The following is a 26528-nucleotide window of genomic DNA, read 5'->3' as shown; positions in this document are numbered from 1 at the left end:
TAAGGCAGCTCAAGGTAAAGTATTGTTTGATATTCAGACATTTATTCCATGCTCTACTCTAGAAGTCCAGGGGTGTTGTGGGTAATCATACAGAGTGAACCTGAAGGGACAGACTAGGGAAGTGAACTAACTGCCATGCTCGTCCATTTCTCACAGCAAACACTAAAAATGGCAGCTGCTAGGGACAGACAAGCACTGGCCTGTCACCTCAAGGCTTCACACAGACAGAGATATACAGTACATTTACAGTACATTACACATACCTGCGGCACACTCACATGCATACATAAATACACATTCAAAGACATTCAAAGACTAATATATTAGTCAGATACACATTACACACAAAATGCTCTGGCACTCATTCAACTTCTCAGAACCTATTTTGCAGTGTACCAAGTGTATTGTGATTCATAGAGTGGAATTAATTCAAGCCAACAGGGAAGTAGGGAGATTTATGATATGAATAACCTTAGGCTACATGTTTGATCTCCATGGAGTGGCCATCACATCAATTGTTTCTTCATCTGCCCTGAACCAGTCTATAAAAACTCTCTTTATAAGATCAAGTTAATTTCAACTAGTATTTTTGGAAAGGTCAAAGTTCATGTTATCAAACGTCCTATACATATAAAATATTTATTTGACAAATCTATGCAGTGGTCCTTTGTAGCTCACTTGGTAGAGCATGGTGCTTGTAACACCTGAGTAGTGGATTTGATTCTCGGGTACACCCATATGTAAAAATGTATGACTGTAAGTTGTTTTGGATTAAAGCGTTGGCTAAATGGCATATATTATTGTGTTTTCTATATCGGGCGTCAGTGAGTGTGAGTTATTAAAGAGGAACTGGAAGCCAGCAGAATGGCAGTTGGCCTTTTGTTTGCCAATTAACTTTTAATAGTATTCTCCTGACAGACAGGGCTCTGCTCGGGGCACTGAGAGAGACGCCACTACAGCAGGGCTGAGGTGGCGTGACCCCTTCAGTTCAATGGCATGTTTTGCTTTGCTTGGCGGTGTTTCAGTGACCAAGTGATATAGTTTAAGAGCTGTTGGCTGGGGAGAGGAATGGGAACGTGAGGAGGATGCCAGCTACCCACCCTACCACTGGGACCCTGCTTCCAACCAACTCCCTAAGTCTCCTTGATGTCAGGCTTTGTCTATCCTTCACACGCAGACTCATTAACATACGTACACACAGACACACACACAAACACACACACAAGCACACACCCACACAGTACACAAACTCATAAACACACTCAGACAGGTTCTCTATGTTACAGTGAACACACGTAATTAAAGTGTAGCTAATGTTTTTGTTTGGTAACCTGAGTGAGCGCTGTGTGTTAGTCAGTGCCAGGTACCAGGTGTACCAGGTACCAAACTGTGGCCATATCCAAATACTCATACTTACATACTACATACTTAAACTGCATACTATGTACTCATCGTTGGATGCTATTTAGCATGTACTGTAGAATATGAATGGAGTTATAGGCCTACTCAGGCTGGTTACAGGCAAACTATCAAATTGGACCTCTACTGTAGTCCTTATAGCCCATCTATCCTATTTAAAAAGAAGACAGAAACAGATAATTTGGTTAAATTTCAACATATTTATTAGTGAAACTAAAGTGCTGTAACATATATAAGTTAAATTAAATAGCTTAGTACACACACAGAAACTTTTCAAATGTTCAAATCAAAAGACTATTGCACAGAAAACTGTTGAGTGCGTCGCAAATTCAGAACCGTTGGACAGCAGCATAATAAACTAAAGCACTTATCATTGGGAATGATCCATAAATGAAATAATTAAATAGGTAGCCACGCCTACAAAGCTAAAACCATTCAAGTGTTTAATCAAAAGGCCTGACTAACATGACATCAATACCGCAGCCACATCCTGAGTCCACGGTGCCGACACATTAACAAATCAAAAGATGGTTTAATATTTAGTTTAAAAGCTCTGACGAAGGCCAAGAGAACAATAAACACTTTTCAATGAAAAAACAGAAAGCCACTTAAAAAAAATATAAAATAAAAACTACTTCTGTTTTCAAAGATGTATGCAATACTAATTTTAAGGAGAAGAAAAATGACTTAGCTTACATTTGAACACCACTGCAGAAGTTTCGCTATTCGGCATCTTCCCAATTAAGTCGCCTAGTCTTGTTGTTTGGCTACTTGAAGAGAACTAGGGCCTATCACCCCCAGCCCACCTCTTCCAATGCATTATGGAAAAGTGTTCATCTAATTCTACTAGATGAAGAACCAAAAGAAGTATAACATCCTGGCATTTAAACCATAATCGATTTTTGGAAATTCACATACTCTATTTTCGCATACTGAGACCGCGACATGAGGATTGCGTTGTTTCCCGTTATTCATTGATTTCGGTAGCATTTCCCCATATCTAATTGATTAGCTGTTGTTAAAGCTGAAAAGAGCATGGCATCCGGGCATTTAAAGTATACTCGATTTTCAAAATGACGCATACTTTTTATTTTTTTTGCATACTCTAACGGTCTACTATTTAGGATGCAAGTATGGGTATTCCGGCCAACATCTCAGCACCCCTGCAGCACCTTGCACAAGCTGGTCAAGGGTGCACCTTAGCCACACTCAAGGTCCTAAACGATATCATAACCGCCATCGATAAAAGACAGAACTGTGCAGCCTTCTTCATCTACCTGGCCAAGGCTTTCGACTGTCAATCACCACATTCTTATCGGCAGACTCAATAGCCTTGGCTTCTCAAATGACTGCCTTGCCTGGTTCACCAACTACTTCTCAAATAGAGCTCAGTGTGTCAAATCGGAGGGCCTGTTGTCCGGACATCTGGCAGTCTCTATGGGTGTGCCACAGGGCTCAATTCCCGGGCTGATTTTTTCTCTGTATATATCAATGATGTCACTCTTGTTGCAGGTGATTCTCTGATCCACCTCTGACGACACCATTCTGCCTTATCTCAACTCACTGGTCACCATAGCAACACCCACCCGTAGCATGCGCTCCAGCAGGAATATTGCACTTGTCATCCCCAAAGCCAACACTTCCTTTGGCCGCCTTTCCTTCCAGTACTCTGCTGCCAATGACTGGAACAAATTGGAAAAATCTCTGAAGCTGGAGTCTTATATCTCCCTATCTAACATTAAGCATCAGCTGTCAGAGCAGCTTACCGATCACTGTACCTGTACATAGCCAATCTGTAAATAGCACACCCGACTACCTCATCCCCATATTATTACTTACCCTTTTACACCCCAGTATCTCTACTTGCACATCATCATCTGCACATGTATCACTTTGCTTTATTGTGGCCAGGTCACAGTTGTAAATGAGAACTTGTTCTCAACTGGCCTACCTGGTTAAATAAAGGTGAAAAAAAATATATATATATAAAATTCAGACACGGCCTGTGTGTGTCAGTCAGTGCCAGTTACCATGCACTGTGGGTAGGGAGCTCACCTGGACTCCTCCAGCAGTACTAGCAGGCGGCAGCGTGGTGTCTCGGTGGCAGCGATATGACCCAGCGTCCCAAACAGACGCTCTGCAGAGATCACTTCATTCATGGTCACCTGATGCACACACACAACCAATATAAATACACACACATGCGCACACACAAGGGGAAATAAAAAGGGCATCAGCTAACACGTTGTTCAGAACATTATAGCACAAAGATGCTGAAAGACAAAACATGTTCGATTCTTTTCTGAGTGTGTAGGTGGACCTGACCTCCAGGTTGTTGATCTTGTGCAGGTTGAAGTGGTGCAGGCGGTAGATGAGGAAGGATCTCCACAGGGAAAGGCTGACTACAGGGTTCCCCTCTGGGTGGATGGTCAGCTGGTCCAGACGTCTCACCTGGGCCAGAGCAGCCAGCTGGGGAAGACGGCAGACGTTGGTCTCCAGGAAAATCAGGTGCTGTATGGAGGATACCATAATAAGTCAGGAAACCAGTCAATGAGTGGCCATATCAGAATCCTATTGGCTATTGAGAACCCTCAGTTTAGAACTCCAACAGAGACCATGTGTTACCATGGTGAGAATATGACTAGCCAATGAGAAGACTCTTTATTCAACAGTATGTAATTTGTAGTAAATGTGTTCTCACAGATAGGTTGGGGAACTTGACCCTTATGCGTGGCAGTGTTGGCACGATCGCATCAAAGTGGATGTAGCGGAAGGCTATGACAGTGACGGCTCCTGCAGTCTGGACCCCCCAGCCTCTCTCCAGGGCCTCCAGGGCCCCGAGGCCGAACAGGCGCAGGGTTTCCCCATCCAGCTCCGCCAGGTGGCTGTCTGACAGGGAGAGGCTCTGCAGGCTGGCACCCCCTGCCTCAAGAAGCCTGGAACACACAGAGAAACAGACAGTCAGCACACACACCTGTGAGGATGGGCACCTGATTTGTTAAGGAGGGTACCCAGTCCCCCCTAGCCCCCCGGTAATTTGAAACATGATGGTGGCTCCCTAGGTACATTAAGTAATTCCCACCTGGCCAACTCTCTACCCACCTGGCACAGTCACAAGTTTTCAGGATCCTCTGGACTATCATTAAGAAAAATATATCTCAGTTTACATGTGTCTGAAGAAGTGGGCCAATCAGTGGAGGGGAAAGAAACAGCAGTGAGAGGGGTTATCAGAGTTAAGTGAATGTAACATTTGTCTTCAATGCTGACTAATTGCTCTCCATTCTCTGTGACAACAGTTGAAGTGCCCTTCCCTGATAAGGAGTCGTGAGAGTAGAGAATCAGGATGAGTCTCAGGGAGACATGATCTCTCTGTCCCTGTTGGAGCCTCACTAGCTGCCCTGGGTCTCTCTGCCTTCTCTCCCTGCCTCCCAGTCTGCTGACACTCAGGGGACCTGCTGCATACCAGAGGGTCATATAGCTCCACGGACCAGCAGTCCACACCAGCCATTAGAGTTCACCCACCAACAACCTAATCAGTCTATTCATATTTCACACCCCATTATAATGTAACGCCGCTGATCATGGGAAAAGAAAACACAAGGGAGGACTAATCCTGACACTATTGGAGCTGTAATCCTATAGGCCAAGTCTTGTTGGGCTGATTGTTACAGAGTCAGGGGAGTGAAACAAGGCTTCTTTAAAAAGCCATCGTTGTTGTCACACACCAAACCTGATCCCCTGGAGGTCACTTCTCTCTCTCTAGAGGACTGAGGACCGACACCTACCCTCCTCTCATATCTCTGTCTGCTGCACCTTTTAGTGCATCTAAGACCTGGCAAGATGCTGTCCAGGTAAGCAGAGACAAAGAACAGAGAGGAATCAAGGAGAGTGGTCTGAGAACCTGAGAGTGGTCTGAGAAAGAGAGGCTTTGTACTGTGAGCAAGAACAGGAAGAAGAGATGATACAAAGATGGTCAGACAGGTGTGCTGACCCAGAAAGAGAGGGCTGAAGTGGGAAGATTCTGGTACAAATTAAAATGTTGATTGACTTGTGATTATCATGTAATAACCATGACAGGACATTCTAAAGACCACTATCAAGGCTGTGGTTGTAGAGGCACACAAGAGAGCAGTTTGTTAACAAGCTGCAGGGTTACAGGTCTAGAGTTGACTCCAGCCCTAGGAGAAAGAAAGGTGAATGTGAGCCAGAGAGATTCAGGACACCAGGGTTAAAGGTCACATAGCTACAGTGAAGCTAAGCTATGTATTGGCCACCATGACTACTGTGTCTCTATAGGACCACCTGTGTGTGTGTGTGTGTGTGTGTGTGTGTGTGTGTGTGTGTGTGTGTGTGTGTGTGTGTGTGTGTGTGTATGCATGCAAGCGTGCGTGTGTGTGTGTGAGTGAATGAGAGTCAGTAAACTGCCCATGGCTGCCTCAGAGTTCAGTCATTAACACCTGCTGTAATAGTCCATTTTCCCTCAGAGTTTTAATAACCTGGGAGAAAACCCAACCTTAACAAAACAACCCAGGAATTACATTAGCTAATTAACCTCCAGATAATCCTAACATTCAGTACGAGCCGATTCCAAAAATCCAGCAGTGACTGACAGACTAGCGTCTGACTCAATCATGGAGAACAATATTTCTAGCAGGCCGTGTTGCTAATCTAAGACGAGCGTGTTGCTAATCTAAGATTGGTGAAAAACCCAATCTTAATGAAACAGTGTCGCGTTTCAAGGAAGCGCCGTGTCTGACACCGAGGGGCAGGCGAGGAACGTGAGGGGTGATGACTGGTGATGTAAGAGCAAGGGGGTACTACTGGCCACACGGAGGAAAGTATCTCGTCCAGGGAGCTACTAGCTGGAGGTCTCCTCATGCACACACACACGCACACACGCAAACACACACACACTGGGAGACCCAGGCCCCACGGAGCAGAGCGGAAGTCTGGGCCAGCGATAGACCAGACAAGTGAAAGACGGTGCTAATCTTCAGGACACGCCACACCTCTTAGAGGTGGCTTTGCCAAAGGTACTAAATCAAAAGCAGTTGGACAGACAGACAGAGACAGACAGAGAGGGATAGTGAGATAGAGAGAGAGACAGAGACGAGAGCGAGAGAGAAAGAAAGAAAGAAAGACAGACAGAGAGAGAGAGAGCGAGAGAAAGGAGACTGGGTAATATGTAGATAGAGTAAAGAAGAGTGATGGTAACTTTTCATCCCTTTCTGGGGAAGTCTGGAAGCATGCCATCAGCCCACTCTGCACTGTGTCATGTATTGTTCCTGGTAATCACTCTTGATAGACTGCCAGGTGCCTCCAAATCGCCTCCTGAAACACTTAAGAGGAAGAGGAGACACAAAGATGATCAAACCGAGGAAAGTCTAACTGTGGAAAACATTTCCTGATGTGTTCAGCATTTCAATTATCTGGACCTAATCCAGCAGGAGCTTCAAAACGACGTCTGCCATGAGCCTACATGTGTCTAGCTATGATAGCACCACATAAGGAACATGGTTATTTAGCTTGTCATGATGTGAGAAGAACCTTTCAAAATGTTCTAAACTGAAAGAAAATGTTTATTGTTCAAGCAATTTCTCTATTAGCATGGTAGCAGGTCTGTACAGTGTCTGCAATAAAGCATGAACATGATAGTCAGAGGAGTTGGCTAGAGCTGACACAGATCTGGAACCAGGCTATTTCTGTATGTCTCTCCTGGCATGATGTAGACACAGATCTGGAGCTAGGCTATTTCTGTATGTCTCTCCTGACATGATGTGGAGTAAGATCTGGAACCAGGCCATTTCTGTATGTCTCTCCTGGCATGATGTAGAGTAAGATCTGGAACCAGGCTATTTCTGTATGTCTCTCCTGGCATGATGTAGAGTAAGTTCTGGAACCAGGCTATTTCTGTATGTCTCTCCTGACATGATGTGGAGTAAGATCTGGAACCAGGCCATTTCTGTATGTCTCTCCTGGCATGATGTAGAGTAAGTTCTGGAACCAGGCTATTTCTGTATGTCTCTCCTGGCATGATGTAGAGTAAGTTCTGGAACCAGGCTATTTCTGTATGTCTCTCCTGGCATGATGTAGAGTAAGATCTGGAACCAGGCTATTTCTGTATGTCTCTCCTGGCATGATGTAGAGTAAGTTCTGGAACCAGGCTATTTCTGTATGTCTCTCCTGACATGATGTGGAGTAAGTTCTGGAACCAGGCTATTTCTGTATGTCTCTCCTGGCATGATGTAGAGTAAGTTCTGGAACCAGGCTATTTCTGTATGTCTCTCCTGGCATGATGTAGAGTAAGATCTGGAACCAGGCTATTTCTGTATGTCTCTCCTGGCATGATGTAGAGTAAGATCTGGAACCAGGCTATTTCTGTATGTCTCTCCTGGCATGATGTAGAGTAAGATCTGGAACCAGGCTATTTCTGTATGTCTCTCCTGGCATGATGTAGAGTAAGATCTGGAACTACGCTATTTCTGTATATCTTCGGCATGATGTAGATGTAACATGTATTGAATGAAGTGTTATGGTTTATTGAAGTGTTTCTGAGTGGTGGTGACATCAGATTCTCTCGCTCATTCCCAGACTTCCTTCTCCCATCATAAGTAGAACTTGAAGATTGATGTGCTTGCCCCTCCACCTGCTTGGAGACCCAGCGTGCCGCTGTATTAATGAATATATACATAGCATGTGGGCACTGATGTCTCTTCTCTAACTCTCTGGCCAGCCCCAATATTGGATTTCTAGGTAATAACTCTTCCCTCCTGTCATATCTCAAGGGAACCGAGAACGAATAAATGTTCCTCCAGTCTGCTCACAAAGGAATATAAAACAGAGGCTACTATCCAGCAGTCGGACAGGCACGGGCACACCCGCGCGTACACATACACACACACACTCACGAACAGACATATTCACACACACACACACAAAATTTGCTAAGCACTCACAGAGACAACCATTCTCCTACTCCATCTCTCATCCTGACACACTAAAAGGGGTTCCCTCCTTCCTCCATTCTAAACGCACTGTCAACATTTGCTCCTGTCTTAATTCTTCTCCAGCTCAGGTCGGGCTGCTAATGACAAACAGAGATGACAACATATGTTTCCTTTTACCTGCTGAGGGGCAGGGGCCCATTTCAGTCAACCCATATCATTTACCACTCCAGCTTGGTGTGGAAAGGGGAGCTTGAAAAGGCCATTGACTATACTGATAAACACTTATAGCATTAATACACCAATTCTAGCCAACTAGGTATAATTGCACAAGGTTAGCCAAGGTTCATGCCTCTGTGTGTGCCAAACATCACCATTTTGCAGTGACAAGTGTTCTGAAGTTATGAGGTGCATGACTTTCACAGGGCACATTCCTTTAAGCTAGTTTCTCAAGGGAAGTAAAATCAAACGATTAAACTAAACCTGCATCACATCTATTTATCTTTATGTGGTTGTTAATTATTCAGCAGGACTTTAGCTGGCCCTCTCTTACATGCTCGTATAAAGACGATGATCCATGTGTCTTCATATGGCAGCAGCAGTAACGTGTGAACTGTCACATGCTGATTTTTCTGTGATGAATGTGAACATTGCTGGTCACACCCAGGGAGCAACAAATAGCATATCCAGAACTAATGGGTCTAATTATGCGGACGCCAGTGGTTATTCTTTCCCAGAAGCAATGTGGGGACAGAGCAGAGGGCAGCCTCCAGGCCCTCCATCTCTCAGAGAGGAAAACCCTCCACACCAGGGGGTCCCCCTGCTCCCCCTGCCCCCCTCCCCAGTCCCAGAGCAGAACCAGATGTGGAGGACAGAGAGAGACAGGCCCAGCTCTGCAGCTCTGCCCAGCTTGTGGGAATGAAGAACCCTGTCTGTCTTTTAAGGATTAAGGAGGAATATACCGGACCAGGACATACTATCAATCCGGAGATAAAGCAAATCATTCTTACCATGAGATGACAGAGGGTCATACCTGTAGAACATCACATCTATAAATCACTGCTCAGTCCATCATCTCCTGTTTTATACATTCAGGAATAGGAACATTCCCATGGGCATATTTACTGTAAGACACCCAAAGGAGTGAATACCAAGCATCACAAACATACATCAACTACATGAAACAGACAGAGAGCTGACAAACTGCACTTAGACAAAGGACAGTACGAGGTTATAGATGTAAAACATCATAAAATGGTTATTCTCTTTTATCCCATTGGACAATTGCACACAACAATAAAAAAAATGGTTAACGTTACAGATAAGTAGACCACATCACACCGTATGGTGAATCACTTGAGCCCTAGCCTTGGCCCCTTTCGCGACACAAACTGCTATAAGAGAGATCCTATAAGTGAATTAGGGCCATGAAGGATTGCGCTTCTGGGATATTTTCATATCCTGGAGGAAGAAAGCAACATGTAATAATAGTGGTTGACACTGCCACAGCATCCATCTCAGCCTGACCCCTTATAACTCACAGGACTGGTATACAGTCCCTCCAGGAGGAGTTAGGGCCTGCAGCACGGGGGCTAAGCCTGGTCAGGCCAGGCTGGGGGAATGGCCATATGGAGAACAAGGTCTCACCCTCTAAACCCCACAATAAAGTTAGCTAACTAAGTAATGGGGCCCTGTGCAGTTTTGGGAAAATCATCAGTGTAACGACTAACGAGTGTTAGAGGGTGAAATGTTGAGTGTGTAAAGCAGAGGGAACCATGTCTCTATGCAGGGAACCATTATAGATGAGGGATATCCTTTTGTATGCTAGTGTATAGTGTAGACAGTCAACAGGAGGCTGGTGAAGGGAGGACGGCTCATAATAATGGCTGGAATGGAAAGGTATTAAAACATATAGAAACCATGTGTTTGATATTATTCCATTAATTTCATTCCAGCCATTACAATGAACCGTCCTCCCCAGTTAAGGTGCCACAAGCCACCTGTGGTAGACACCAGTCATCTGACACATATGGAACCCAGGAGAATGAAACAAAATCCTCAAATGTGCTCCAACCATACAGTTTTATTGGCTAAACTTGAAATAATTATAATGTGTGAACAATTATAACAGGACCATGTTTTATTGCATTGGAAGAATGTTTACATTCCAATATCCTATCCCCTGTGAGTACGCGTATCAGTGGAGGCTGCTGAGGGGAGGACGCTCATAATAATGGCTGGAACGCAGCAAATGGAATGGCATCAAACACATGGAAACCATGTGATTGATGTATTTGATACCATTCCACCTATGCCGCTCATGCCATTACCACAAGCCAGTCCTCCCCAATTAAGTTACCACCAACCTCCTGTGATGTGTATGTATTCCTGGGTGTGGTGTAGTACTAACTTGGGGTCACGAGGACTGTTGGGGCGACTGGTGGAGCGTATCCGGGTCTCACTGCCCCCTGTTGGCCTGTCCAGAGCCGACACCGGACTCACCCGTCTGGCAGAACAGAAAACATATTATGTATACCTCTATAACAGTCCTGCAACTATAACTACTGTCTTCCAGAGCCCAAAGTGCCACCCCTATGCACGGCCCCTCCCCCCTAACGTTACCTGAGCTGCTCATCCGGAGAAGGTTCCAGTGCAAGGCCATTGGTCTGGGCGGGACTGTGGGCGGGGCTTGCTTCAGGGCTGACTTCCTCCTTGGCTCCGTTCTGAGCCGGGTGCTCCAGGCAGGCCCTGACCCCCTCCCACTGCAGTGCTGCATTACGGATGGCCAGACGCCGCTTCTCCTGCACATACACATAAACGCACGCAGACAGGCACACACACACGATCACACGCACAAGCACACATGTATGCACAAACATGCACGCACACACAAGGAACAGAGCAGGGTTCAGTTGGCATTGGTCCTCAGCAGGGCACACAGAGGACAGGATGATATTATGAAACTGAAATCTCTCTCTCCTGCTACAGACAAAGACATTCCACCTACCTTGCTTGTCACTGAGGAGTCCTGAGACTTGAGTCCAAGTTGAGTGTAGAACTGCTGAGGCGCAACATGTGCAGGACTCTATGAACACAAATACACATGTACTGTTTATCTTCAAAAAATAAAACTTCAAATGTTATTCTAACTGATAGACTGTCACTTAGCTTACATTACTTACAAACATGCCTATCTTACCAATACCTAGTCTCAGTTACAGTTACAAAGGCTCTGTCTGTAATAACAAGGTACAATTTGTGTGTGCTGTACTGTATATGCCCCATATCTCTCAACAACTGTCTCAGCATTACGAAGCATTAGAATCCGTGTTGACTGTAGCAGAGGCAGCAGCAGTACTTCTGTGCCACCCCCACCCTGCAACAAGGAAGAACGCAGCTCTCTCGCTTTCTCCTTGATTTCATTTTTTTGTTTTTGCCTTTATTCAGTTCAGTTTTGATACACACAGGTATGGAATGGAATGCTCCACTCCCACACACAGAGGACAGCTGACAAACAGGATTGATAGTGGATCATTCTGAGACTACATGAACCCTCACGGAGCATTCCATTTATCATTATTTCCTCAACTAGCTCAATTAGCTGGCTTGGATTACACACAGGCAATTAAACTTCCTCTAGACCTCTTGCTGATCTCTCAGTATGGATCAGTCAATGCAGCAGGAAGGCAGGAACACACACATAAATATACAGTATATAATGAACAAAAATATAAACGCAACATGTGAAGTGTTTCATGATCTGAAATAAAAGATCCCAGAAATGTTCCATTACCCTGTTAGTGAGCATTTCTCATTTACTAGATAATCCATCCACATGACAGGTGTGGCATATCAAGAAGCTGATTAAACAACTGTCACGACTCCTGCCGGAGGTGGCTCCCCTTCCTGTTCGGGTGCCACTGATCTTTTTCTCCCCCTCCTTGTCTGTTTATTACTTACACCTGTGTTTAGTTAGGTTAATTAGTTGGGCTTTATTATCCAGCCGGCCCGCCTGCTGGGTGTGCGGGATTGTTTTATGTGTACTCGTGTACCCGCCTGTAAGTCACGGTGTACGTGTGTTATTCGGGACTGTTTAGTTCCCCTGTGTTTTGGGGCATTTGTTTGAGTAGCGTCGTTTTCACCTGTGTGGTGAATAAAGAAGAAGCGCTACTCTGAACTCTCTGTTTCCTGCGTCTGACTTCTTCCCCCACTACACCCCGGGCATTACAACAACATGATCATTACACAGGTGCACCTTATGCTAGAGGACAATAAAAGGTCACTGTAAAATGTGCAGTTTTGTCACACAACACAATACCACAGATGTCTTAAGTTTTGAGGGAGTCTGCAATTGGCATGCTGACTGCAGGAATGTCCACCAGAGCTGTTGCCAGAGAATTAAATGTTCATTTCTCTACCATAAGCTGTCTCCAACATCGTTTTAGAGAATGTGGCATTACGTCCAACCGGCCTCACAACTGCAGACCACGTGTAACCACGCCAGCCCAAGACCTCCACATTCGGCTGAGACCAGCCGGACGGACAGATAATGTCTGTAATAAAGTCATTATTATTAAGGGAAAAACTCATTCTGATTGGCTGGGACTGGATCCCCTGTGGGTGGGCCTATGCCCTCCCAGGCCCACCCATGGCTGCGCCCCTGCCCAGTCATGTGAAATCCATAGATTAGAGTCTAATGAATTTATTTCAATTGACTGTTCCTTATATGAACTGTAACTCAGTAAAATCGTAGAAATTGTTGCACGTTGCGTTTATATTTTTGTTCAGTATAGATACAGTACAGTATGCATTCTCTAACACACAGAGGTACAGTACAGATAGACAATGATTGAACAAGCATGTTTTGGTCATTTGAACTGAAATCATAACCAGTCTCAAACAAAGGTTGGTGGGATCTGATATTATTCAAAAGGAACTGAGCACTAAGAAACCCTGTAGTTAGAACAGTTATTGTGAGGAACCCTTATGGAAAAGATAATGGAGGAAAAAGACAAATGACTATTGAAGTGGATTGAAAAACTTGTAGCTACAGTCACTGTTATTTGAGCCCCCTTGGAAAAATAACTTTTTTTCTAAACAGAAGACACCACGCCAAGCTACATAAATGCAGGGTTACTGGGGTATAGTGGGTTGAGCCTTCCTCTCCCTACTATAATGCTCCCATTGATCAACTCATGGTTGGGCGGTTAATGCAAAGCAGATGACTCCTCTTTACATGACAACCGAACACCACAGTGCATTTCAAGTAGTTAAGAATTAAGTGACCATTGAGGAGCAGCCCTCAGAGCGCTTTAGGTATCATCTGAGATAACTGCTTACCGGGACCTCAGCATCAACAGAAATTGATTACAGACATATGACAGCGTATCATACAAGTTGATATAAATGATTTAATACATTGTTCAACATCAAAAACGGCCCTCTTGCACTCTCCTTAAATAATGCACTTATAGTGTAACTCCCACAACATTAGTCATCCACTGTCTACAAGGGGTTATGCAGTGTATGTTACATGTGCAATGAGTTTAAACAAAAGCACACCTAACATCCTATTGTACTCATAATAAACCCTAATGGCTAGCAGACGATAAGCATGTTCATATTGTGACTAGTTTTGGCTATTCATATGAATAAACAGGAAATGTTTTGGAGGTAAAAACATTTTAACAAACAGCATTGAGGGCCAAGGAGTTTGGTTACTGTCCAAATAAGCACTTTCCACAAATGAAATCTGTAGGGCTTAATTATGTTGTTGACATGCATCTGGCAGAAAAGCTTATATAACACGTTAAATGCCACAAAATATTTGAAATATTTAGTTTATGACTTTAACTCTCACCAGCTAGTCTGCTCAGTACGTATCAATGACCTGTGACATTATTTGAATTCCACTTTATCGTTGTGGAATTTTTCCTCTTATGTGACAATCAGCCAGCTAACATCAGTTGTATACATGTCAGAACAGAAGAACATATTGTTCAGTCAACATGGCGAGATATCTGCGATAGTAACAGTATAGTGCAGTATGTTAAACACAAATATGTACAGAGTCAACATAAGGTAAGTCAGGTACCTTGTGCATGGCCTGCTTGTGACTCTCCCTCTTCTTCTCATCCTCCTTCCGGGCCGTGACGCAGGCCATACGTCTCTCCTCCTCCTGCAGAAAAGAGGGTCAATAACACAATCAGGGTGTCGCTCCATTCATGGACGAGTCTGAATTATTCAACATAAGACGGAGGCACAGTCAGAATAATGTCTGATATGTTGGCTGCAGGTTTTCCCTCTGCAGGAAGGACCAGTTGGAGAGGCAGCATCTCCTGCTGCATCACAGGATTATCTGTCTCTCTAATATTCAGCTGCAGCCTCATCTGAACTGAGCCCAGCTGTTTGGGTGTGCCAGGCAGAGCTCCCAGCATGCAATGCACCAGCAGAGACAATATGAGACTGCCAGCTGAGCTCTAGGGGATGTTTAGCGCTGGCTACTCTGTGAGGATTTGGCTGAGAAAGGATTCCTTGATATGGTTCACTGAAAATGCTGCCATGGCTCCAGAATCAAAGTGCTATCTTTCATACCCTTTGCATAGTGTTTTTTTCTAAAAGGGGAAGGTCTTTTATCAAAAATACTTTGTAACAAAAAAGTTAAATCAGTATGTGAAATGTTGTATTTTTGTATTTTATTAGAATCCGCATTAGCTGTTGCAAAAGCAGCAGCTACTCTTCCTGGGATCCACACAAAACATGAAACATAATACAGAATGCCATAATACAGAACATCAATAGATAAGAACAGCTTAAGGACAGAACCACATTAAAAAAATATATAAAGGCACACGTAGCCTACATATCAATGAATACACACAAAATATCTAGGTCAAATAGACGAGAGGCGTTGTGCCGCGAGGTGTTGCTTTATCTGTTTTTTTAAACCAGGTTTACTGTTTATTTGAGCAATATGAGATGGAAGTTCCATGCAATAAGGGCTCAAATCAGTTTGAGCAGAGGACCTTAAGTGCTCTCACAACTAGGCTATTTATAATAGTATCAATAATGCATTGTCATCCTTTCCCACTAATTAGTAGACTAGATTAGTAGGTGAAATAGCGCTGAATATTTGTCATTAACACTGTTCATTTCCCCCTGAACAAACCCAGTCTGTTGTATTGACACAGATATCCCACAAGGAGCAAAGGTAACGGTTTCCTGGCATCTATGGATTATTTTCTGTTTCAAAGCAAGAGGAGTTCAGCTCCTCCACATCTGCAAGCCAGCTTTAACCCTTATTTTACTCATAAATGATATCTGCCTGCCTTGACACTGACAGCAAGTATGTTATATCTCAAACTATGTTACTACCAGTCACATAGAGCGAGTGCTCATCTGTGGAAAGTTGTGCAAATCAGATTGTGATCTCAGGAGGACTTGCCCATCCTATTGGCTGCAGGCCATTACCTCCATATTCTAAGGGTAAGGTGTGTGTGTGGTACCGCAGGGTTCATGTAGCCTACAAGCTCAGACCTGGGTGTTGTCTGACTGCTTAATAGCTTTCAAATGCATGAACCTCTGAACTCAAGTGTCTCGTATGTAGTGTGAATACAATGACATCATGTTTGACGGGCAATTCAGCTTTTATCCCTATGGATATCAAGCATGTGGTAGTGTCAAGGATTCTGTAAAGTGTTGCACCGAGCGTATGTCTTACCGTGACACGTTTCATGTCCAGCTGTCTGAGTTGAAGCACACAGCGCAGGGCGGCCTGCATGTACCATGTCTCCAGGGCTACTGGGTTCCCATCCAGGGTGAGCTCAGAAAGGGAGCACGACTCTCCCAGGCAGGCTAGCTCATCAAAACTACACACAGAGAGAGAAAACACACACCACAAAGGTCATTAACAACTATCAATGGGATAAATACAATATCAAATCCAATTTTATTTGTCACATGCGCCGAATACAACAGGTGTAGACTTTACCGTGAAATGCTTACTTACAAGCACTTAACAAACAATGCAGTTTTAACAAAATAGAGTTAAGAAAATATTTACTAAATAAACTAAAGTAAACATTTTTTAAAGTAACAATAAAATAACAACAATGAGGCTATATATACACAGGGTACCAGTACCGAGTCAATGTGCGGGGGCACATGTTAGTCAAGTTCATTTGTATGTGTACATAGGGGTAAAGTGACTATGCATTGATAATAAACAGCGAGTAGCAGCAGTGTAAAAACAAAGGGGGTGTGTCAAGAAAATAGTCCGGGTGGCCATTTAATTAATTGTTCAGCAGTCTTTATGGCTTGGGGGTAGAAGCTGTTAAGGAGCCTTTTGGACCTAGACTTGGCACTCCAGTACCTCTTGCCATGTGGTAGCAGAAAGAACAGTCTATGACTTGGGTGACTGGAGTCTTTGACAATTTTTTAGGCATTCCTCTGACACCGCCTAGTATAGTTTTTGGGTTCCCGAGTGGCACAGCGGTCTAAGGCACTACATCTCAATGCTTGAGGCGTCAATACAGACACCCTGGTTCGAATTCAGGCTGGATCGCAACCGGACGTGATTGGGAGTCCCATAGGGTGGCGCACAATTGGCCCAGCATCGTCCGGGGTTGGCCGGTGTAGGCGGCCATTATAAATAATAATTTGTTCTTAACTGACTTGCCTAATTAAGTTAAGGTTAAGTAAAAAAATGTATATACACTACCGTTCAAAAGTTTGCGGTCAATAAGAAATGTTCTTGTTTTTGAAAGAAAAGCACATTTTTTGTCCATAAAAAAAACATGAAATTGATCAGAAATAGTGTAGACATTGTTAATGTTGTAAATGACCATTTTTGCTGGAAACTGCAGATTTTTTATGGAATATCTGCACTGTATTTATGATCAATTTGTTGTTATGTTAATGGACCAAAAATGTGCTTCTCTTTCAAAAAGACCACAAACTTTTGAACAGTAGGTTATATACAGTTGAAGTCGGAAGTTTACATACATTTAGGTTGGAGTCACAAAAAGTCATTTTTCAAGCACTCCACAAATTTATTTTTAACAAACTATAGTTTTGGCAAGTCGGTTAGGACATCTACTTTGTGCATGACACAAGTCATTTTTTCAAGATTATTTCACTTATAATTCACTGTATCACAATTCCAGTGGGTCAGAAGTTTAAAGTTGACTGTGTCATTAAACAGCTTGGACAATTCCAGAAAATTATGTCATGGCTTTAGAAGCTTCTGATAGGCTAATTGACATAATTTGAGTCAATTGGAGGTGTACATGTGGATGTATTTCAAGGCCTACCTTCAAACTCAGTGCCTCTTTGCTTGACATCATGGGAAATAAAAATAAAGTCTGTTTCATCCTTGGGAGCAATTTCCAAACACCTGAAGGTACCAAGTGCATCTGCACAAACAATAGTACGCAAGTATAAACACCATGGGACCACACAGCCGTCATACCACTCAGGAAGGAGACGCGTTCTGTCTCCTAGAGATGAACATACTTTGGTGCGAAAAGTGCAAATCAATCCCAGAACAACAGCAAAGGACCTTGTGAAGATGCTGGAGGAAACAGGCACAAAGGTATCTATATCCACAATAAAATAAGTCCTATATCAACATCCACTCAGCAAGGAAGAAGCCACTGCTCCAAAACCGCCATAAAAAAAGCCAGACTATGCTTTGCAACTGCACATGGGGACAAAGGTCGTACTTTTTGGAGAAATGTCCAAAAATAGAACTGTTTGGACATAATGACCATCGTTATGCTTGAAGGAAAAAGGGGGATGCTTGCAAGCCGAAGAACACCATCCCAACCGTGAAGCACGGGGGTGGCAGCATCATGTTGTGGGGGTGTGTTGCTGCAGGAGGGACTGGTGCACTCCACAAAATAGATGGCATCATGAGAAGGAAAATTATGTGGATATATTGAACCAACATCTCAAGACATCAGTCAAGAAGTTAAAGCTTGGTCACAAATGGGTCTTCCAAATGGGTCTTCCAAATGGACAATGACCCCAAGCATACTTCCAAAGTTGTGGCAAAATGGCTTAAGGACAACAAAGTCAAGGTATTGGAGTGGTGAATAAAGTGGTGATCCTAACTGACCTAAGAAAGGGAATTTTTACTAGGATTAAATGTCAGGAATTGTGAAAATGTATATGGCTAAGGTGTATGTAAACGTCCGACTTCAACTATATATATAGTTGTATATATATGTATGTATGTATGTGTCCTGGATGGCAGGAAGCTTGGCCCCAGTGATGTACTGGTCTGTAAGCCTTACGGTCAGATACCGAGCTGTTGCCATACCAGGCACTGATGCAACTATATGTTAATATGATGAGTAATTCACTTAGCAAAGCTCCCCCAACCTTTATTTTTGTTGAATTAACCTTATAATCCATAGGTCGACAATACCACCAGGGAACAGGGCCCGTATTCACAAAGCATCTCAGATTAGGAATGCTGATCTAGGATCAGGTCCCCCTCGTCCATATAATCTTATTAAGGCAAAATGGATCCAATATTAGCTCTCCTACCCTAAGACCCTTTTTGAATACCAAGGGCCCAGAACTCAACAAAAATAAAACATGGAAAAGTGCTCATTGGGCCTGGGGCTGGCAGTGGAAGAAGGCATTGAAAGTAACAGACATGGCCTGGGGCTGGGTGAACAGAGTTTTAGATGGGAAGAGAATAACTAGGCTAAACAGGGTGGTAGGTGACCTAGCGGTTAGGAGCGTTGGGCCACTGAACGAATGGTCGCTGGTTCAAATCCCTGAGCTGACTAGGTGAAAATAATCGGTCGCTGTCCCTTTGAGCAAGACACCTAATCCTAATTGCTCCTGTAAATCACTCTGAATAAGAATGTCTGCTCAATGACAAATATGGAAATGTAATGTAAACAGTACAGTTGGTTCACCATGTGAATATAAATAGCGTTCTCGGCACTGTTTGCACAGAGAACTTCTGATTGGCCTAATTGTGATAATGATCGCTTCAACCAAAGGCTTTGCTGAGCCTGGGATGGCTTCTCCCTCAGCTACAGCTATGCAGACGTCAAATAAAGGCACGTGTTATCCACCAGGACTTCACTGTGCATAGTAGCCTACATTTCTCAGACGATTTAAATCAAAAGGCTCTGACAGAGGCTCAAATGCAAGCCAGATTAGACTAGATGTTGTATTTTGCCATCATTATTGATTTATATAAGCTTTATGTTTGGGCAAGGCAGGCTTTAAATTATTTATTACCTGCCTAAAACAGAGTGGGCTAGCTGACATGAGAAATTAATCACATCAGGAGTCAACTGTGGCCCTCTGGACTGGCAACACTGTCTTATTAAATCAGGACTTCACAGGACCGTTTTCACAGGCAGAGACAGTGCTACTTCAGCATTCAGCCCCTGTCCTCCTGAATGAACTCAATGACAACTCCACTATTTATAGAAGGCTAAGGGAGGTAAAAGGCAGAGCCACAAACCACACAAGGAAAAAAGAACAGGGGTTTGAAAACTCTCTTTACAGTAACAAAACAGACTTTCCATTCATGAGACATGCCGACACACCATCTCTTAGCAACCCAGCAGTATAGTAGTTTGTTAGTCACTGGGGTAGGGAGAGACTGCCCAACCCAGCAGTACAGTAGGTTACTAGCCACTTGGGAAGGGAGAGACTGCCCACCTCAGCAGTCATTCAGTGTGTGCTCAGAGAGAGAGAGACCAGGCAGTATGGGTCCTCCTCTGCAGCAGAGGCCAGACTAGCCCTGAGCTATAGGGAGCTGGCTGGTAGGGGAACCTGCCAGAAACTGTGCTCTGTGGAGAGGAGGGGGTTAAGCAGTAGCAGCAGTAGCAGCAGATCTTACCTGGTGATGCTGTTGCAGCTGAGAAAGAGGCGCTGGAGGCAGGGCAGCTGGTCTACCTCTGTAAGAGAGGGAGAGAAAGAGGGGGATGAAGAGAGGAGAGGGTGCTCTAGAGGGTCTTGCGTTGTGGTAGCGGTGGGGCACTGCACAGTCACAGCGTGGCTCAGATCTTCCCATCCGTCTCCATTCCCTCAGTCACCTTGCAGCTCCCAGCTCCGGCATACAGCCCCATCCGCCCTGCGCGCGCAGGCACACTGCCGCGGCTGCACAGGGAGGGGAGGGGGAGAGCAAGGAGAAGGGGAGGGAGAGAACAGGAGAGTGCGCTAATGCAGTGATCCCCTGCTGCAGGAACTCGCTCACTCACTCTGCTTATAGAAGAGAGAAAGAGAGAGAAAAAGGGGGCTACTGGCACACAGAAACACACAGAGACACACAGAGACACAGCCCAGCAGCAGCAGAAGAACAAAGGGAAGGCGACAGCGATATGGGAAAATTATGAATTCAACAGGAATAGATTAAAGTCTCCAGTGGTGCCGTTGTCATGGAATCTGTTTCACCATCAGGCTGTTTCAGGATCAATGGAGGAGGGAGTCTGGGGGAGGATGGGAGGATGTGAGGAGGACCAGCAGGCTGGCTGGCTGATGAGGAAACAGAGGCACAGGCAATGTCACAGCCAGCTACAGAGGGTAGGACAGGGGGATGGCAGTGGGGATGACGTGTTCAGCCTCGCAGTAGGGCAGGGCAACCTCATTAGCTGCAACTTTCGAAGCCTTCTCCTGCACTGCTGTAGTGTGTCTCTGAGGATGAATGATCTGCGCTGGGATGCGTGTTTGTGTGTGCGTGTGTGTGGACACTGCCAGGAGGGACTTAAAGCGCTGTCAGCCCATACTGCAGACACACAATACCTCACATACAGCTACTGTACAGCCTCCACCAGCAATGCCTGTATCTCTGCCATTCCTCAGACAACAAGAGCTTAACCTAGCAGCCATCCACATAAACTCCCTCTACACTACCACAATACTCATCCACATACACACCCTCTACACTACCGCAATACTAATCCACATAAACTCCCTCTACACTACCACAATACTCATGCACATACACACCCTCTACACTACCACAATACTCATCCACATACACACCCTCTACACTACCGCAATACTAATCCACATAAACTCCCTCTACACTACCACAATACTCATCCACATACACACCCTCTACACTACCACAATACTCATCCACATAAACTCCCTCTACACTACCACAATACTAATCCACATAAACTCCCTCTACACTACCACAATACTCATCCACATACACACCCTCTACACTACCACAATACTCATCCACATAAACTCCCTCTACACTACCACAATACACTACCCCCCCCATTCCCATTCTAACAACCCAAACATAAACTCCCTCTACACTACCACAATACTCATCCACATACACACCCTCTACACTACCGCAATACTAATCCACATAAACTCCCTCTACACTACCACAATACTCATCCACATACACACCCTCTACACTACCACAATACTCATCCACATAAACTCCCTACACTACCACAATACTCATCCACATAAACTCCCTCTAACTACCACAATAAACTACACACCTCTACACTACCACAATACTCATCCACATACACACCCTCTACACTACCACAATACTCATCCACATAAACTCCCTCTACACTACCACAATACTAATCCACATAAACTCCCTCTACACTACCACAATACTCATCCACATACACACCCTCTACACTACCACAATACTCATCCACATAAACTCCCTCTACACTACCACAATACACTACCCCCCCCATTCCCATTCTAACAACCCAAACGCCCACCTGCCAGATTAGCCTAATGGAGGCACTCCTTTCATCTGTGTGGGTGAAAGACGTGATGCCCAGTTATGGTGGATTCCCTCTGATCAGTCTACTATACCTGGTCGTCTACTACAGCTCTCACTATGCCGAGGGCCAACTGGTCAGCCACTGGACTAGAGCACAACATTGTGTAATGGCCATGCTGACCTCTAAAGCCATATCCATGCTCTCTGTTACATGAATCCGATCTGTGGGGCTTGGTCATTTAGTTTAGTTTATTAATTTGACCATTTAAAAAACAAGTACACACAAAACTTGAAAAACCCACACATGCACATAAGTAAAATCATGGAGGATAACACACAATAAAGTCTGGGACTTATTTTCATTGTGGTCCTCTTGAAACAAGATGTCTAAGAAAGATCGAACACGGTTGAACAAAGTATGACAGCAAGATAATAAAACATAAAAACAAAGAAGAATAACATGTGGACCTTCTGTAGCTCAGTTGGTAGAGCATGGCGCTTGTAACGCCAGGGTAGTGGGTCGATCCCGGGACCACCCATACGTAGAATGTATGCACACATGACTGTAAGTCGCTTTGGATAAAAGCAAATGGCATATATTATTATTATTATTACATCCATCTCATCATTGCAGTTACAAAGTAACTGGGCACAGAAGACATCAAACAGTTTTTAACTTTATTTTTCAGAGCTGCCCAGAGATGACCTTGTTTTATGGGCAGAGACAACTCAGTTCACTCTCAGGCTCCAGTATACAAGAAAGTACCTTTCCCAGCATTACTCCTGAACCTGTATAAGCACACATTAGCAACACCTGATCTGGTGCTGTGATTGTGTGCATTCCTAACATGGGAAAAGTAGTAATTTAGATATCTGGGTGCAGAACCATAAATACTCCTGTAAACCAAAACCAGTCTAATCTGGGACACCTTAGCCTCAACAGGCAGACAGTTGAGTTCCTGAATGCAGCTCCTGCATATGTGAATATGTGGACTCACCTTCAATACTATCCTGATCAGCGTATCGTGGGCTATCTGGAGCCTCCCCTTCATAAGCTTAGATAAGCCCCCAAACCAGGAAGTACTCGCATAGTCAAAACTGCATTGAATGAGGGCAGTATCTAGCACTCTCATGGAGTCCTTATCAAGCAGCTTAGACATTCTAGCCAAAAACTTAGTCTTGGCATTAACCTCCCCTAGCACTTTAGTGGCCATGTTCACACCTCCCAAGCTTCCATCCCAGGTAGCTAACAGAGGTTTTAGTAGTCAGGACCTCACCCCCTAACTCCACTCTGATTTCAGAGGATCTACACAATTTCGGTCTGGACCCCAAAATAATTGCCTTAGTTTTACCTAAGTGCAGAGATAGCTTATTATCTCCAAGCTATTTGCTAATACTAGTAAGCGCTGTGCTAAGTATGCTCTCCAACATTGTTTTACTTTTGTGAGACAACAGAGGTGTAGAGTCATTCGCATAAAGGAAAAGACGGCAAGAACAAGCATCTTTCATTTCGTTTATATACAGTAAAAACAGTAGAGCCCAAGCACGCTCCCCTGTGGAACACCACAACTCATTCGTTTTGCCTGAGACAGCAAACTATTAACCTCTACTACCTTCTCCCTACTTGACAAATAGGCTTCCAGTTTGGAGATTAGGAGACAGTGGTTAACTGTATCAAAGGCCTTCTGTAGGTCCAACAGTACCATTCCACACAGATTTCCCTCATTAATCTCTTTCCTGATGAAGTCAGTCAAGTAAAGTAGACATGAATCAGTGGAGTATGTTCTTATAAAACCCGACTGAAAATCATACATTAGACTGTTTCTTGACATATTCATAAATTTGCTCATGTACAGTACAACTCTCTCCAGGATATTTGGTGTTATACTAAGGATGGATACAGGCCTATACTTCTCAGGGTCAGACTTTATCCCCTTCTTATACAGAAGTATAACTTTAGCTTGTTTCATGTCCCTGGGAAAGATGCATTGTTCAAGAGAGAGATTAACAATATGCGTAATATAAGGGGCAATTTGCTCAGCAGAATCTCTAAGAAACCTTGCAGGAATATTATCCAGGCCTGTAGCTTTGGAGTATTTAAGCTCTGCTAGTATACTGGCTATTTTGTATGTTGCTACATTTGCAAAATAAGGAAAGAGTTTGGTTGAACCCCTAACTCGGAATAATACTTCTTGACTTGGTTGTTTCCATTCAAACTGGTGGGCAGCTTGCTAACTAGCTTGCTGGCAACAGAAGTAAAAAAAAAAGAGTTGAATTATGTCACGGATCCCCCGGTACTGCTGCTCATTCTGTTCACCAGTTCCGGAGGTCGACGTCAATGGCCATCTAGGCTGTACTGAACTGTGTCATTACGCACACCTGGTTCCAATTCCTCACTGATTGTGTTTGTATAAATGTGCCCTTTGTTTCCCCATTGGGCTGTCGATTATTGTTCCTATATCCGTTGGTTGTGTGAGTACCTATGTGTTGTCTTAGCCTGTGTTTTGTGCATTACCGGTCCCGTGTCGTTCTATGAGCTTTACCCTCGCTCTTTTGTTTGGGTACATCCCAGTGTTTTGTATACGTGTTTGTTTTGGGTGTATTAAAGACCCGAATGATGTATTCCTGCGCCTGTCTCCAAATCCTTTACACCAGCGTGACAAATTAATTGGCAACCTCTGCATATACCATCTCCCCCCTGATGTTCAGTCCAATACTGTTTAGCTTGTTTTTAGTAGTACTACTACAGCCTAATTCCTTAAATGATTTCCAACTATTTTTCGGGTTATTTGTTCTCAATGATTTTTATCAGCAAAGTAACCCCTCTAAGCTTCATCCATCCTGCTATGTGCTTAATTTCTGTGGTGTTTATATAGGACAAAATCAGGTTGCTCTTGAGAGTTCTTACATTTCTTAAAGGCCTTATTCTCTGCTTTACTCAGATGTCTAATGGGAGCCATCACATGTGGTGAACATCAATCTACATTTAAAGGCTTCCCAGGCACTGTCTACCCCTACACTTCCGAGCACAGGTGACCAGTCAATTTTACCAACTTGCTCCCTAAACAGTTCAACACAGTATTTTTTTGAGTCCTCTGATTCTAACAGTTGTGACACTTAAATATATCTTTTTAAAACTCGTACTTGTGCAAAATGTAATATAATGATCACTGATTCCATAGACTATTACTCCACTCTGCAATATTTAGAACTTATCAGACACTAATATTGAAGTCAATCGTACTTTGCACTGTTTCACATACCCTGGTGGGATCTTTTATCATTTGGGTCAGAGCAAGTGATTTACAGAAGTGCATCAATACATTGTGGGTTGGTCTATCCTTTTGCAGACATCAGTATTGAAATCCCATAACACAATGATTTCCTTCACCATCACTAGTAGCAGCCCAAAAGCTAACTGTCAGGCTAGCTGCCTGCAACCAGAACACTGGACCAAATCCAAGGGCACAGCTTAGAAAAAATAACATTAATAGTGCATGTTAGATTCAAATGTGTGCCTGGTGCAATAAACAGACTAAACTAGTACTGACCACACCAATAAAATATATGGATTCACTACAAAATTTATAATACACTAAATAATATACAGTACTGAATTAGTCTAAATAATTTGTCCAGTATGTTAAGGCAGCTGAGTTCTCATAGATCAATATTACTTATGAATAGCTCATGCTGTAAGCATATGACCCAGATAGTAAAGTACATTAGAAGCCCATGAGATAGACACTGCATCAACATCCAAGCGAAACATTAACGTCAAAATAATAAAGGACAGACATCAACATGCCTTAATCTCTCATTCCACTCTACCACATGAAGGGGAAAGCTTGCATGGGGTCCGATTGATTTTAAACATTAATATAATTCAAGTCTGATACTCGTATTCCTTTTGTTTACGTTATGTTCATACCCCCTGGGCTCTAACACTCAATCATTAACAAAATGCATGTTTCCCTTGGAAAAAGATTAATGGCAAATGCAGGAGAAGGCTTCTAAAGCTGCAGCTAATGAGGATGAAACAAACTAAACAGGGCCAGGCACAGAATAGAACCAAACTCTCCTCGTCCTCCGTATGGCCTGTTGCTGCACAATCCTGCTCAGCTATGGTGCTGACTTTTTCCACATTTTGTTATGTTACAGCTTTATTCTAAAATGTATTAGTGTTATTTCCCCCTCATCAATCTACACACAATAACCCATAATGACAAAGCAAAAACTGTCTTTTAGACAATTTTGCAAATGTATTAATTTTTAAACCTCACATTTACATACGTATTCAGACCATTTACTCAGTACCTTGTTGAATCACCTTTGGCAGCGATTAAAGCCTCAAGTATTTTGGGGTATGACGCTACAAGCTTGGCACACCTGTATTTGGGGAGTTTCTCCCATTCTTC

At 43.7% G+C, this 26528-nt stretch overlaps 1 protein-coding gene across 1 annotated transcript in view; it reads right to left on the bottom strand.

Annotated features, from left to right (window-relative positions):
• LOC118360658 (leucine-rich repeat-containing protein 49) overlaps positions 1 to 26528 on the bottom strand; it is a 58490-nt gene that overhangs the window by 5681 nt on the left and 26281 nt on the right. Inside the window, exons 8-16 of the mRNA XM_052484326.1 lie at positions 20236 to 20293; positions 16084 to 16231; positions 14458 to 14541; positions 11371 to 11448; positions 10986 to 11164; positions 10774 to 10869; positions 4121 to 4355; positions 3745 to 3930; positions 3475 to 3584 (exon numbers count right to left, since the gene is read on the bottom strand). Of these exons, the coding sequence (XP_052340286.1) occupies positions 3475 to 3584; positions 3745 to 3930; positions 4121 to 4355; positions 10774 to 10869; positions 10986 to 11164; positions 11371 to 11448; positions 14458 to 14541; positions 16084 to 16231; positions 20236 to 20293 (1174 nt within the window). The remainder of the gene's footprint in view (positions 1 to 3474; positions 3585 to 3744; positions 3931 to 4120; positions 4356 to 10773; positions 10870 to 10985; positions 11165 to 11370; positions 11449 to 14457; positions 14542 to 16083; positions 16232 to 20235; positions 20294 to 26528) is intronic.

The sequence above is a fragment of the Oncorhynchus keta genome, chromosome 2 (genome assembly GCF_023373465.1).
Source record: "Oncorhynchus keta strain PuntledgeMale-10-30-2019 chromosome 2, Oket_V2, whole genome shotgun sequence".
NCBI lineage: Eukaryota > Metazoa > Chordata > Actinopteri > Salmoniformes > Salmonidae > Oncorhynchus > Oncorhynchus keta.
The sequence above is the reverse complement of the archived record's forward strand: the minus strand, read 5'-3'. Positions and strand labels throughout refer to the sequence as shown.